Here is a 13,872-nt window from a genome sequence, read left to right on the forward strand (position 1 = left end):
CTTTGCCATCCAACAAGTCAAAGCAGCATAAAAAAAAACCTTCCTCTCCCTCTTCTCTCCTGGCGCACAACCTTCCCCAAAAACCCTGTCAAATAAAAATAGCTTTTGCAGCATGCTGGAAGGTGATCAAGTTAGAGAAAATCATAGGTGATTGGTCTGTATTATCTTCTTATATTTTCAGTGCTTGTCTAAAGCTAAATATTGTATATTTATATTATTGTAGAAGCCACATCTTTTAAATTATTGATTCAATACAGTTAGAGCATTTTAAGCAGCATTTCCAGTAAGCATATGCTCACAGTATTTTTATTTTCATTTACTAAGAGTCTTTCTATCAATCATTTAATACCTTGATAGGATCTAGTCAACAAAAAACTTGAATAGGAAACAAACTTCTGATGTTATATGGAAGCTATCTTACATCACAAGGATAAGTGATACTAAATATGCATTATTAACTATTTTAACTGGAAACATTCTTTCTTCTTTGGTAATTGCCAGAAGTAACTTTTTTCGCCTTTCAGTGTGCTAGTTTTAATCAATGAACACAGTCACTTCCTTAACAGAACTAGCCAGAGTTCTAGCCAGTTAATCTAGAGAATTGAGCCAGTTAATTTCTTGTTCCAATGAAAGAAAAATTCTTTTAAGTATATTCTTATATTCGACTGTAGTAAGAGGAGGCCCTGAAACAAACTCTTGTATCAGAGGCCCAGTCTGAGGCCTGAAGCCTGAACCAAAGTACTTCCAGGCAGTGTTAAGCAAAGCTGGGCTGTGAGCCAGAGGCAGGTCCCAGTCACAGAAGTTGGCAAGAAAAGGTTGTTAGAAGCACGTGCACACACACATATGTGCTAATGAGAGGAACTTGCACCAAGACGGCATCAGAACACTGCACAGAGATAACAAGGAACAGGCAGGTGCATCTTAAAGACAGGGTCAAAAGGACAACATGATGGATAGATTCGTTTGAACTATGATGAGTAATCTGTCCTGCAACAGTATAAAAGCAGGTCCTGGAGCTCACATATTTGTCCAGCCCAGGGGGCAGTGGAGTGTCCCGCCACTGACTGAGCTGTGTCCATTGCCAGGGAGCACAAATTCGTAGTATGCCTTGTAGAGTCTATAGGGAACTATTACTGTGCTTCATTTGACAATAAACCTGGCTCGGGTTCCTTCGTACCTTACTAGAGTCTGTGGTTTTTGGGGGTTCTCTCGGGGTCTGCTGTGTTAGCTATCTGCGCAGAACTGGGGCAGCACACAGAGGGAACACGCATGCAGCTGACTGTTATCATTGAACAAGAGCACATCATCTACTTTTGATTGAACATTGAATTAGATGGGTCACTGATATATCTATGTACCTGCTGATATGGCCCTCATCACCACAGCAGCCAAGCAATACTCAAAATAAAAATATAAAAATAAAGACATCAAACTAAAATCTCACTATTCCACCATTCCCCTCTCTGTATATGTGAATGAGTTGAAAGGCTGAAGATTTTTATTTATTTTTTAAAGAGAGTTATCACAAGAACACTAGGTCAAAGAAATGGGGTTTACATTTGGTACTTAAAGCTGTGAGTTGTCTGCTCATTCTTATCTCTTGAAGGAGGAAGTTCCATAATCTAGATCCAGCTCCTGTGAAGATTATCCTCTGTGTTCACAAGTCTACCCCATTTGGTGAGAGTTTTACGGTTCTGGTGGAACACAGCTATTGATGAAAGTCATGGTTGTGCAGGGAAACAAAGACCGAGTCAGAAGGGACCATCACAATCATCTAGTCTGACCTCATGCACATTGCAGGGAACAGAATCTCACCCACCCACTCCTGTAATAGACCCTTAACCTTTGGCTGAGTTACTGAAATCCTCAAATCATGATGTAAAGACTTCAAGTTACAGAGAATCCACCATTTAAACTAGTTTAAACTTGCGAGTGACCCGTGCCCCACACTGCAAAGGAAGGTGAAAACCCCCCAGGGTCTCAGCCAATCTGACCAGGGGGAAAATTCCTTCCCGACCCCAAATATAGCGATCAGTTAGACCCTAAGCATGAGGGCAAGACCCACGAACCAGACACTTGGGAAAAAATTATCTATAGTAACTCAGAGCCCTCCCCAGCTAGTGACCCATCACCAGCCATTGGAGGAGATATTTGCTGTTAGCAGTCACAGATCAGCTACATGCTATTGTAGGCTGTCTCATCATACCATCCCCTCCATAAACTTATCAAGCTCAGTCTTGAAGTCAGTTAGTTTTTTTGACCCACCACTCCATTTGAAAGGCTGCTCCAGAACTTCACTCCTCTGCTGGTTAGAAACCTTCATCTAATTCCAAGCCTAAACTTGTTGATGGCCAGTTTATATCCATTTGTTCTTGTGTCCACATTGGCACTTAACTGAAATAACTTCCCTCTCTCCCTGGCATTTATCCTTCTGATGTTTTTTAAAGAGAGCAATCATGTTTCCCCTTCTTTTGGTTAGGCTAAAGAAGCCAAACTCTTTGAGGCTCCTCTCATAAGGTAGGTTTTCCATTCCTTCAAATATCCTAGGAGCCCTTCTCTGTACCTGTTCCAGTTTGAATTCATCTTTCTTAAACATGGGAGATCAAAACTGCACACAGTATTCCATATGAGGTTTCACCTGTGCCTTGTATATGGTAACTAACACTTCCTTTTCTCTCCTGGAAATACCTTGCCTGATGCATCCTAGGACTGCATTAGCCTTTTCATGGCCATATCCCGACATTGGTGGCTCATCGTCATCCTGTGATCAGCCAATATACCCAGGTCTTTCTCCTCCGTCACGTCCAACTGATACGTACTCAGCTTGTAGCAAAAGTTCTTGTTGTTAGTCCCCATGTGCATGACCTTGCACTATTAAATTTCATCCCATTTCTATTACTCCAGTTTTCCAGGTCATCCAGATCATCTTGTATGATATTCCGGTCCTTCTGAGTATTGGCAATACCTCCCAACTTTGTATCATCTGCAAATTTTATTAGCATATTCCCACTTTTTGTGCCACGGTCAGTAATAAAAATGTTAAATAAGTTTGGTCCCAAAACTAAGCCCTGAGGAACTCCACTAGTAACCTCCCTCCAGCCTGACAGTTCACCTTTCAGTAGGACCCATTGCAGTCTCCCCTTTAACCAGTTCTTGATCCCCATCTTCTCCAATTTAACTAATAATTTCCCATGTGGACCTGAATCAAATGCATTACTGAAACCTAGGTAGGTTAGATCTATTGCATTTCCTTTGACTAAAGATGATCTCAGGTAGCTTGGTCAATCTCCTGGAGGGTTTTGACCATCGAGAGAGAACTTAAAATGGACTATATTCAATGGGAAGCCACTGTAATCAGTGGAGCATTGTCTTGATATGTGAATGGAAGCCTGTGTTGTTCAGCATGCGGGCTCCTGTGTTTTGTACAAGTATGGCAATTCCCATGTACAGCCAATCCTCTAGGGAAATCTCATATCAGTAAACTATTAAGGACACCCAGTTCTATTGAGCACATAAATAAAAAAACCCTCAAATCAGACTACTTACTCTCGGGGATCTTAATTCTATTTCCTCTTTTTCACTTTCGCTGCTGGAATCATTTTCTTCTACTTCATTTTTTACTTCTGCTGGAAGCATTTCTTGCTCCTCTTTTACACTTTCCTCCATTGGTTCTTCTTGTTTCTGAATGTCTTCTACCACTTTTGGTTCATTATGATGGATGGTCCTAAACTGAATGTTTGCAGAGCGGCAGTATTCTTCAAAACCATAAAGATACCTATATATGCAAACAGAGTTTCATTACATTTTTACCGTTGCATATCTGCTGATTTTCATTTCACTGAACTTCAAAAAAATTCTTTATTTTCTTGCTCGCAGAAGTGCAAGAGAAGATCACTAACTCCTGGGGCGGGGGAACAACCAACCAATCCCCAAAACCCCAAACCAAAAACATTAAAAACCTCAACCCTATGTTAAGAGATTTTGAGGTAGCATGATTAAGCAGTCATATCTGAATGACTACGTTTAACATTGCCTGTGCACAGCTTTAATTCCCATTTGCTTAAGCATTCATGACAGTCAAGAGCATATCATGCTATACAGTTTCTCAAACACACAATTGCTTCTACAATCTTAGAATCAGCTTGCAATATTTTTTTCCATTCTTATATTGTTAGAGCGTTTTCGATGTCATAATGGTCTATCACAGCTTTACTAATCTTTGCATGCTAAATACTTTTCTCTGTAAAATATGCATCTTAAATTAGTACCCAGCTCAGCTCCCATTGAAGAAAATCTGAATATTTTCATTTTCATTTACTTTAACAAGTAGGATGAGATCCTTAGTCACCTGCTATTCAACAAGCACCAACTTTCATTAGGTTCAAGTCAGAGAATGAGGTAGTTAACCACTAAGCTAGTTTAGCTGCAACATTCAGGTGGCCTTATATATGCCTGCAAATTTTCAATTTTCTTCTTATTTAATCAGCAATAGTTTGCTGTGTACTTTTCAAATGTATTATTTTAATGAGCTGTCCGGCATAAACAACTGTAAAAGAGATAATACACATTAATCTAAGGCTTAGAAAACATATGACATACTGTATTTGAGAAACAAAATGCAACCATGTCATTAAAGATTTTTGTACTGCAAATGCACAACAGTGAGAGTTAATGTTGCATGAGTAACTTAAGAAATTCCTGATAATGGTGCCAACCACACAAACTCAGTGCTCAATTGTTCTGATTGTTTTCTTAAACAAAAAAAATTAAGTTCTTCAGCACTGGGCAAAACATTCCCCCTGCTTCCCACATGCAGAGCTCAAAATGCTGAATTATATTTGCTCAATCTTTCAGGAGAAAAAAAGGAAAAAAAAGTCCACTTTACTTAAAAAGTGAGCCTGAAACATATTTAGTCCAGAAGATGTAAGAATCATAAATGAAAATACAACTGAACATCAGGGGTTAGAATGAAAAGGCTTATACAGCCTTAACTCAAGTGGTCACCACCACTTCTCCTACTCTTATAGCTAACAAAGTGTGTCTGAAAACCATAGATCTGTAGATGATAAAGATATAAACAAAATCTCTGCACTGATGTTCGAAAGATTACTTCTGCAACACACAGGCATCTGAAGAAGTGGGTATTCACCCACAAAAGCTTATGCTCCAATACGTCTGTTAGTCTATAAGGTGCTACAGGACTCTGCCGCTTTTACAGATCCAGACTAACACGGCTACCCCTCTGATACCTTCTGCAACACACTTATTTCTAGCTACATTGTACAGAAAGTTTAAAAGTCTGGAGCAAATAAATGCAAAGTTCTGCCCATAGCACGCAGCTATCACAAATCTCAATGGAAGTAGAATGTGTGCGCATCTGAGGACAGAGTCTGTCCATGGTGTTAAGCATAAGTTGCAAACTGATTGTATAGCAGTTTCATTGCTATATTCCAAAACAGTAATCCCACAAGCCAACAATGGAGATTTCCTGCCCTAAAACAAGCACTGTTCTAAGAAACTGCAACTGCAAGATCCTACATGGTGCCCAGCAGTCTTCTACTCCCCTTTGTAGTTAATGGAAGTGGAGGATGCCAAGCACCACTCTCACTGCAGAACTCCGGCCCTTGTTTTCAGTAACTTCTTAAAATCTGGCAAAATTAATGTAGCAACATAACAAGAGAATGTGGAATACTTACTTGTCTATTAATATCAACTCCTGAGCCATCAAAATAAAGTGTTCATGCCACTTTTAAGATTTTCCATATTTATAAAACCATTCATTCATTCAATCACCTAATAAGATATAACTTACTTTCTATAAGCAGTTTTTACATTGTAGGAAGCAGCTGAGTTCAAAATAGGAATGCCAAGGTCCATATAAATTTGCTTCCATACAGCACCGCTGTCAATCTGGAAAAGTAAGTTTTATTCGTTAACCAGGAAAATTAAGAACGAAATTTACTGTGACACTAGAACTGTAACCATAATTTTCAAGAATACGAATAGATGTTTTGCTTAAGAAAAATTTGACACTTACATTATCACACCCACCCTGTTGATACACAAGTCTAAAAAGTTTGAAGAGGTTAAGATCCTTGTAGCCCAGAACAGGAGGTTTATTGATAGGAGTACCTAATTAACATAAGAATACAAATAAATAAAGTTGCCATGCAGATGAGCAAACTTCTCTTCCATCCCATAGCACACACTTGATTGCTGGTACATTTTTCAAATTAGTGTCTGTAATAATATTTTTATCCATAAAAAGGCATCCCAAGTCAGTTGTTCCCAACCAATGGTCATACTCAGCTTTGGTGTCAACATCTGGTTGATTTCTAGGTGGATTATTATAATGTTTGGCATCATTGGTCTGCAAACTACACAAGTTTTCTGACCCTCCTCAAATCTCTCAGGAAAACCCAATCTGATAGGCTGCCCTTCCAAGTTTTGGCTTCCCTTCCATGTTTTCCCTGCTGTTTGGGTAAGGGCAGCCAAAACTTGGAAGGGCAGCCTATCGGAATTGTTAAGGGAAAGCCTGGTAAATGGTAGGGTGTGGGAGTAGATAAAGAGAAGATCATCAAATGTTTGGGTGAAGGGGACATGGAGTAGAAAATTAAATTAAAGGGTCAGAATGTGAAATAGTGGAAAAGGTGGCAAGAGAGAAAAATATTTCTGTGGAGAGAGAGTATGAAACTAAACTAAGAGTTGGGAATCAAGTAGGAAACGAGAATCTATTAATTGTGAAAGAGGAGGCCAGAAACAAACAGGGGTAAGGGCTGAAAATTGATGAAGTTGCTGCTCTTCCCTGCCAAGGTAGAAAAGGAAGCCCCCTTTTTTCCATGAATAACTATCTTTAAGCAATATCAGTTTGTCTCAGGACTGAGTCTTTACTTTTACTGCTCTGTTACTTTCCTTGTTTTCCCCCGTCCCATGGCCGCCTACACAGTCTCTCCCTGTTTCCTGGATTAACTGCACTTGAGGCAGAGTGACACTCCCCAATGAAGGAAGAAGAGAAAGGACAGCAACAGAAGTAGAACAATCATATTATAAAGAAGCTAGTGTTGCTTACACATGACACTTTTCTCTGAAGCCCCTCCTTATTTTTTCTCTCTCCCCCCTCCCCCCTCGAGTGCTAATTCCACATGGCATGGCCTTCAACGTGATGCTGGATGAACTCCAGAAAAGCCTGCCATAACAAATACATGACCCACTGATATATTTGTGATAGGCAAATGGCAAGACTGAACAGGCTAGGTACTACTCCATTAAGCCTCTATGGATTGGAAAATATCTTATTAAAGAGAAGACCAGCCTACTTAAAATGGTGTCCTGCCATATATATTTTTTTTAATTATACTGAAAGATTGTGAAACCATTTTGTTTGAACTAATATAGTCTGTCTGTCTCCCTTTTGTATGTTTTTCTATCAACATTTATTGTCATAGATTATTGTAACATTTTATGAACTTTTATGCACTCTTTCCTGGTTCACCAAAGGGCAGAGAAGGTTTTCAGCATGTAACTGATTCTAAACTTACTCCTCTCAACCCCAGTCCTTTTAAATCCAGATATAACCACACGTGCTTTGCTATACTATGCTGTAATGTCACCACTGCTATGGAATCATTTTGGAGCCTGGCAATTTGGGGATCTACAAATTGGTCAAATAGCAGTTTTTAGTACATACGGTGCTTACAGAAAATTTTAAAAGATATTTTCTGCCCTGTGGAAAACAGCTGCTAATTTTTAACAGAAGTCTCTAAAGAAAGTACAGTCTTATTCGTACATTTTTTTCAATTTTGCTATTGATCAAAACAAGTCTGCAAACTTTTTATATTCAAAAAGACAGCTATTTCAGAGCATAAAATATGTGGGCACAATATGTTATTTGCTGAAAGGATAACCTATTTTTTGGCTTCAGTGCCTTTAGAAAAGCTCAGGGTGTTCAAACGGATTGCCTCCCTAAAACTGGAAAACTAGTATTGCATAAGCCACTGAAATTTGCGGTTGTAAGGAGGGTGAAACTGGGAGGAGGGCAAAGCACTGTACTACGTATGAAGGGATCTGCAGCACTTCCAATATATTCTTTGCCATTATAAGCATCTAAGTGTCATATATATAACAGATTGGGCTAATTCTGTCGAGAAAAGTAGCAAATCTTCCTTATTCTAACTATTGAGCCAAGTTGGATCGCTTAGGTTGCTTTCCAGGTGAATGTCACTGTTGCTCCACTACTAATAGAATGTCTGTGCGTGATTAGGATAGCTTTGCAACAACACTTAAAAATGGCACATTTCCAGATTTCTGGTGGCTGAAAGTTCCACAACCCAGGGCCAAGTCTCAAAGTGTTTTTATCCTCCAAATCAGAGTTGCCAGCCCCAGCTGCCATAGAGGGACACCATCTCAGAGGCTATTTCAGAGATACTTTGGTACTAGCCCATCAAGAACTGTCTAAAAAAACCCAACACATCAAACAACAACAGAAAACCAAACATCAATTAGACAGGGTTTGCTTTTACTCTGTGTGTTACGCTGAAAAGCATCTGACAAAAGAAGACTTGCCCCATTTGAAAATGGTTACAAATGTTTTCATCTGTATCTGGTTAGTTATTGTAATATACATGTTTCCCTGATGCAAGGGTGATACCATAATACAACACATTAAATGGGTTGGTACACAAGAGATAATAAGTTAAGTTATGAAGTACCTCTGTCTTCCATAAACTTGTAAAGCTGTTGGAGGAAGCTGTCCCTCTCTTCAGGATCAAGCTCTTCCTCAGGCTGTCAAAACAAAGGGAGACATATTGAAAATATTAAATGCATAGGGACAGTCAGATCCCAAACAATTCATCTGCACAAAAAAGTCAAGCTAGAATTGTTCACCCATATAAAGATATGATATCCAGAAAATAAACCAATCAGAAAGGGCTAGCCACACAAATGAACAAAAGTTTAAATAAGATGAGGAGGACTAACTTGGTTCCCCTCCGAAGGTTCAAAACCCCATAAACTGGAATCTCAACTGGGGAAAAAGAAAATACAGAGCAGTGGGATTCTCAATTCATTAGGGGAAAAAGAGACTAAGAAGTACGACATGGCCTGCACTAATATATTATGTGATGTCATACAGTCAAATCTAATACTGAATGTGTTATTTACAAGACCACAGCAGTTAACATGAATTCTAGCTTTCCCCAGTAGCAAAACTATAGTCAAGGGTGCAAAATGGTTTCCACTGTAACAGCCCCTATAGCTTCAGATGTTCATACATTTCTTGGGGAGGAAGGGAAGGAAATCCCTTGGGGAATGAAACTTTCCATGCTTGGTCTCAGCTCAAAGAGGTCATCTCTGGAAATATCTCAGGAGCCACTTATATAATTCAGAACAGCAGAATGTATGTTATCTATCCTGTTTTCTTTTTACCTCTACTATTCTTACACTGCGACCACAGATAAATACACCTAAACTTTGAGTTGGATAGTCCACAATGTGGAGTAAAGCCTTTGCTATGTTCAAAGGGAAAATGTTAAAAATAAATAAAAGTTAAGAGAAAAAAATCACTTTTGAGCATGTTCAGTGGTATTCTGAGATTTTAGCAGAGCCTAATGAGGTCTTGCTCCCTGCAACGTCTTATGTATGCCACATTCTAGTCTTAAGGATTGCTGGTGAGGCTGTCTGTACAAAAGTGCCTGTCACCAAGGAAAGATGTATAGAAAAAAGTCAAAAATGAAGCTCCACTACTGTATCATTAGTAGAAAAATCACAAGCAGTTTTGAGAGGAAGGGGGAAGCAATAAAAAGGTTATTGATCTCAGTTTTAGTTTGGTCTGCATTCAGCAAATTCTAAGCTTTCATTTTAATAAAATTACATTCCTAATTTTCTGTTGTGAAAATAGAGCCATTGCAAGCTAAACTGATACACCACTGCCTTGTTAACTGAAAAAACAGCCTCCTGTGAAGTACTGGTATTAGTTCACCCCTTCTTCATCCTGCTGGCTTCAATGAGCTGTAATGTCCAGAGCCCAGTGAGGGCCATTTAAATACTGACATTATTCTGCAGAGAGAATTTGTGTTTCTTCTCTTCTGATTTTTCTTTGAAAAGAAACAAGAAAATTAAATGCCAACCCACAAAATTATATAACGTTATAGTGGCCATTTTGCTCATCCTGTATATTCTAAGGTGTACATTTAACAGAAATATAAGTAAGCTATGAAATTAACAATAGACTCACACAGACAATGCTGCATATTTATTATTGCATAGGAACCTTAGCTTTTATATTTCCTGCTTTTAAAAAAATTAAACTGTGCAATCTTAACATTGCAATTAATAGATCTCACCATTTACTGTAAAAGGTTTTTATACCTATGGATAAAAAGCACTATAAATGCTAGATATCTACAGATGTTCAAAATTCAGAAGCACTTCCACCTTGAACTGTTTACTCTTGTGAACATATCCCCAAAACTAAAACAATGAAACTGTAGGTTAGAAATAGCTCTTCCATGAGCAGAGACTTAAATAATAACAGTCTCTCAGTATCTTCTCCTGAAGTTAAACAAAAGGCAAAGATGAAAAACTGTACATCCCAAGGGAACAGGAGAAGGAAGACCAAGTAAGTGACTATCCATGGGGAGCGTGGAAAACAGAAGGAAGAGTTAGGACAGTCGATGCACCTAATTGGCCAATCACTGGACAGCAGACCAGGTGAAACAGACTCACGAGTTGATTCTGGAGAGCATTTCACATTAGGTTATCTATATGCTATCCTTACCCCCTCTCTGTGTATCTTGGGTACAAGTGGTTCCCAGGACATCACCTGCTGTTCTGAAGCAGGGTTTCATTTCAATTATCAACTGCCCTCCAGGCTTCACGAACTTAATGTCCCTAAGGGAACATCCTTGCTCCTGAGAGATGAGGAGGGATGAATTATTATTTCTGTCATGATCGCCTCAACCAATTGGGGCCCCATTTTGCTAGATGTTACACATTGAGAGAGACAGTCCTTCCCTGAAAAGCTTACAGTATGAATAGACAAAACAAAGGAAGCTTTATTATTCCTGTTTTACAGATGAATATAGGCACAGAGGCTCAGATCCACAAAGGTACACAGGCACACAAGTCCCAGCTTCAGGCTCCACTGCAATCCACAGAACTCCCGCCGAACCCTGTTAGGGCCTAAACTCACCCAAGCACCTATATTTTCAGAGTAAATGTCCCGTGTCCCAGATGGTTTCTGCCTCGAGGCACACACACTGCAGCCTCATTCTAGGTGTCGAGGCATCCAGAGTTTTATACAAACCAGGGGAAGATCAGCATTTGCCCTCCTAACAAGGGCCCAGTCCAGTAGATGTGCTTAAGAGACCACCTACCAGATAAGGTCTCATTCAAAATCTGACAGGAGGTGGTGGTGATGGTGGCAGCAATACTCCACCTTATAACTTTTAGCACAGTGGTTAGAGCACTCATTTGGCACATGAGGGTATACCTACACTGCAATAAAAAACTCAGGGTATGATCACAGCTGGCCTAGGCTTGCAGGGCTTGGGCTGCAGGGCTCTAAAATTGCACTGTAGATGTTCAGGCTCGGGCTGGAATTTGAGATATGAGACCTCATGAAGGGGATGGGTCTCAGAGCCCAGACTGAGCCTGAAGTCTACATTGCTATTTTTAGTCCCACAGCCTGAGCCCAAGTCAGCTGACCCTGGCTCTCAGACTCTGTGCCACAGGTTTTTTATTGCAGTGTAGACATACCCTGAGACCCCCAAGTTCTCTTCCCCTGCCACTCGGGAAGAAGGGAGACCCCTATTTGAATCCTACCTCTCAGGAAAGTATTCTAGCCATTTAGCTCTGGGATATTCCAGCTGTTCTCAAACTGTGGGTCGGGACCCCCTTTGAACGTGGTCACCAGGACTGGCTTAGACTTCTGGGGCCCAAGGGCTTCAGCACTGGTCGGAGGGGCTCAAGTTACAAGCCCCCTGCCAGGGGCTGAAGCTCTTGAGCTTCAGCTTTGGCCCCCCCACCCAGGGCAGTGGGGCTCAGGGGGGCTCAGGCTTTGGTCCTCCCTCCTGGGGTTGTGAAGTAATTTTTGTTGTCAGAAGGGGACTGTGGTACAATGAAGTTTGAGAACCCCTGGGATATTCTACTGTGGGGCGCTCTTAGTCTCTCCTGTTGGCTGTTCCACTGTGTATAAATAATAAGAGTCACTGGATCAGAGAGAGAGTTTGAGTGACTCTATAGTTCAGTGGTCATAGCTCCCACATGGGATCTGGGAGACCGAAGGCCCAGTACCCTGCTCCAATGACTAATTATTTATACAGGGTGCAAAAGCTTTAAACAGGAAAAATTGAGGGAGCCCCTCTTCAGAATATCCAACATCTCAGTGGTTAGAGCACTCTCCCAAGAGAGAGGATTTGAACAGGGTCTCCCACATCCCGAGTGAGTGCTCTAACCACTGAACTAAAGATGATAAGGTGGGCACCACCACTGCCACCTCCTCCTGCTATTTTGGGTGGAGTTAGGCAGACACCTAACTTATTCTCACAAGAAACAACTTTGGCACTTACGCTGCCTGACTCCTGGAGAAGGTTCCCAACTGTGGATCACAAGCAGAGAGAGACACCTCCCTGCAGTCTCGAGTTAGGTGCCTACCTCCTTGAGAGGGGCAGGAAGCAAGACATACTCCTTTAGTTGGCATCTCCCCTGGGCTAGTTTAGGTATGTCCCCGCGTAGAATGCTGGCTTTTGTGGATCACATTCTAAAGCCCATTCACTGTATAGGGAGTCTAGGCACTTAACTCGGGCTTCGTGGATCACAGTGTTGTTCCTGTGATTTCCTAGGCACCTTATGGATCTAGGCCAGAGAGGCCATGGTGACTTGGCCAAAGTCACAAAGGGAGCCTGTGGCAGAGCCAAGAACTGAACCCAGACCTCAAGTCTTACTCCAGTGCCTTAACCAGAAGGCATCCTTCCCCAGAATGTTATGGTCACCTCCTTTCTTCTGAATGGTATAGAGATCCTTTGGCTGAATAGCAGGTATTTGGCTTCTCTCCCCGTATTCCTCCTGCTGCAGCCTCCAGGATAAAGAAGAATTGAAGGAACCTGAATAAACATTGCAGCATCTCAGAAATGCCATTGCCACCACCTGCCACCTCTGAGGAGAGTGATATTTCTGTTGGTAGGTAGCCTGAACACTGCACTTCTAAGCAGGGCATTTGTGCCACTCCCTGTGGTAGATAGCAGGAATGCTGCATACCAAGCAGCAATCCCATCTCTTCTCAAGTCCAAATATTTTCACTGGAAGGCTTCAGAATTTCATATATAAAATTTGTGAAAATAATTTTCTGTGAAAATTTCCAGTTCCACAGTAGTTTAGTTTCTCATTTACATCCTTTTTCCACAAAGAGGCTCTAATCAAGGGTGAATGAGGCCTAATGATTTAGTTCAAAGAAGAGGCCAAACCTGTTCACAAGTGGCCACTTAAATTAATTTACAGAGTTCAGAACTGAAATATTTATTGCTCACTCATTACATATAATCAAATGCAACACAGGGAGTTTTTATTTTAATTAAATATTTCTGTTAGTAAAGATGGTTTTAATTCAGAATACTTCTATTCTGCTTGGTCAGAGTGCTCTTAGTTGTAGCAAGAAGAGCCCAAAAAATGTTGTGAGGGTTTAAGTTGAACAAAAAATCTGGTCAAATTACTAAATTTTTTTTCCATCATGACAGTTAGATATAATTTGCAGTTATTCAAAACCAACAATACTTACATGATTTCTCTGTAAACTATACACCCCTACCCCACTGTGTCTCAGAGTACCTTTCTTAATCCCTGTATTGCTAATAATCATGTATGTGTTTTATTTAACCT

General features: G+C 40.5%; 1 protein-coding gene and 1 long non-coding RNA gene across 8 annotated transcripts in view; both read right to left on the bottom strand.

The window, feature by feature from the left end:
• The window catches only part of ARID4A (AT-rich interaction domain 4A), a 65,264-nt gene that overhangs the window by 16,918 nt on the left and 34,474 nt on the right, over positions 1-13,872 (bottom strand). For all 7 annotated transcript variants that reach the window (XM_073349988.2, XM_073349986.2, XM_073349985.2 and 4 more), the window contains 4 exons: positions 8,709-8,781; positions 6,038-6,132; positions 5,813-5,910; positions 3,547-3,775 (listed from right to left, as the gene is read on the bottom strand). In XM_073349988.2, the coding sequence (XP_073206089.2) occupies positions 3,547-3,775; positions 5,813-5,910; positions 6,038-6,132; positions 8,709-8,781 (495 nt within the window). The remainder of the gene's footprint in view (positions 1-3,546; positions 3,776-5,812; positions 5,911-6,037; positions 6,133-8,708; positions 8,782-13,872) is intronic.
• Positions 1,580-3,540, bottom strand: LOC140913484 (uncharacterized). Its single transcript, XR_012159600.1, has 2 exons — positions 2,689-3,540; positions 1,580-1,708 (listed from the first exon to the last, which is right to left on the bottom strand). It is a non-coding gene; the product is annotated as an uncharacterized LOC140913484 (long non-coding RNA).

This window comes from Lepidochelys kempii, chromosome 6 (genome assembly GCF_965140285.1).
Source record: "Lepidochelys kempii isolate rLepKem1 chromosome 6, rLepKem1.hap1, whole genome shotgun sequence".
NCBI lineage: Eukaryota > Metazoa > Chordata > Testudines > Cheloniidae > Lepidochelys > Lepidochelys kempii.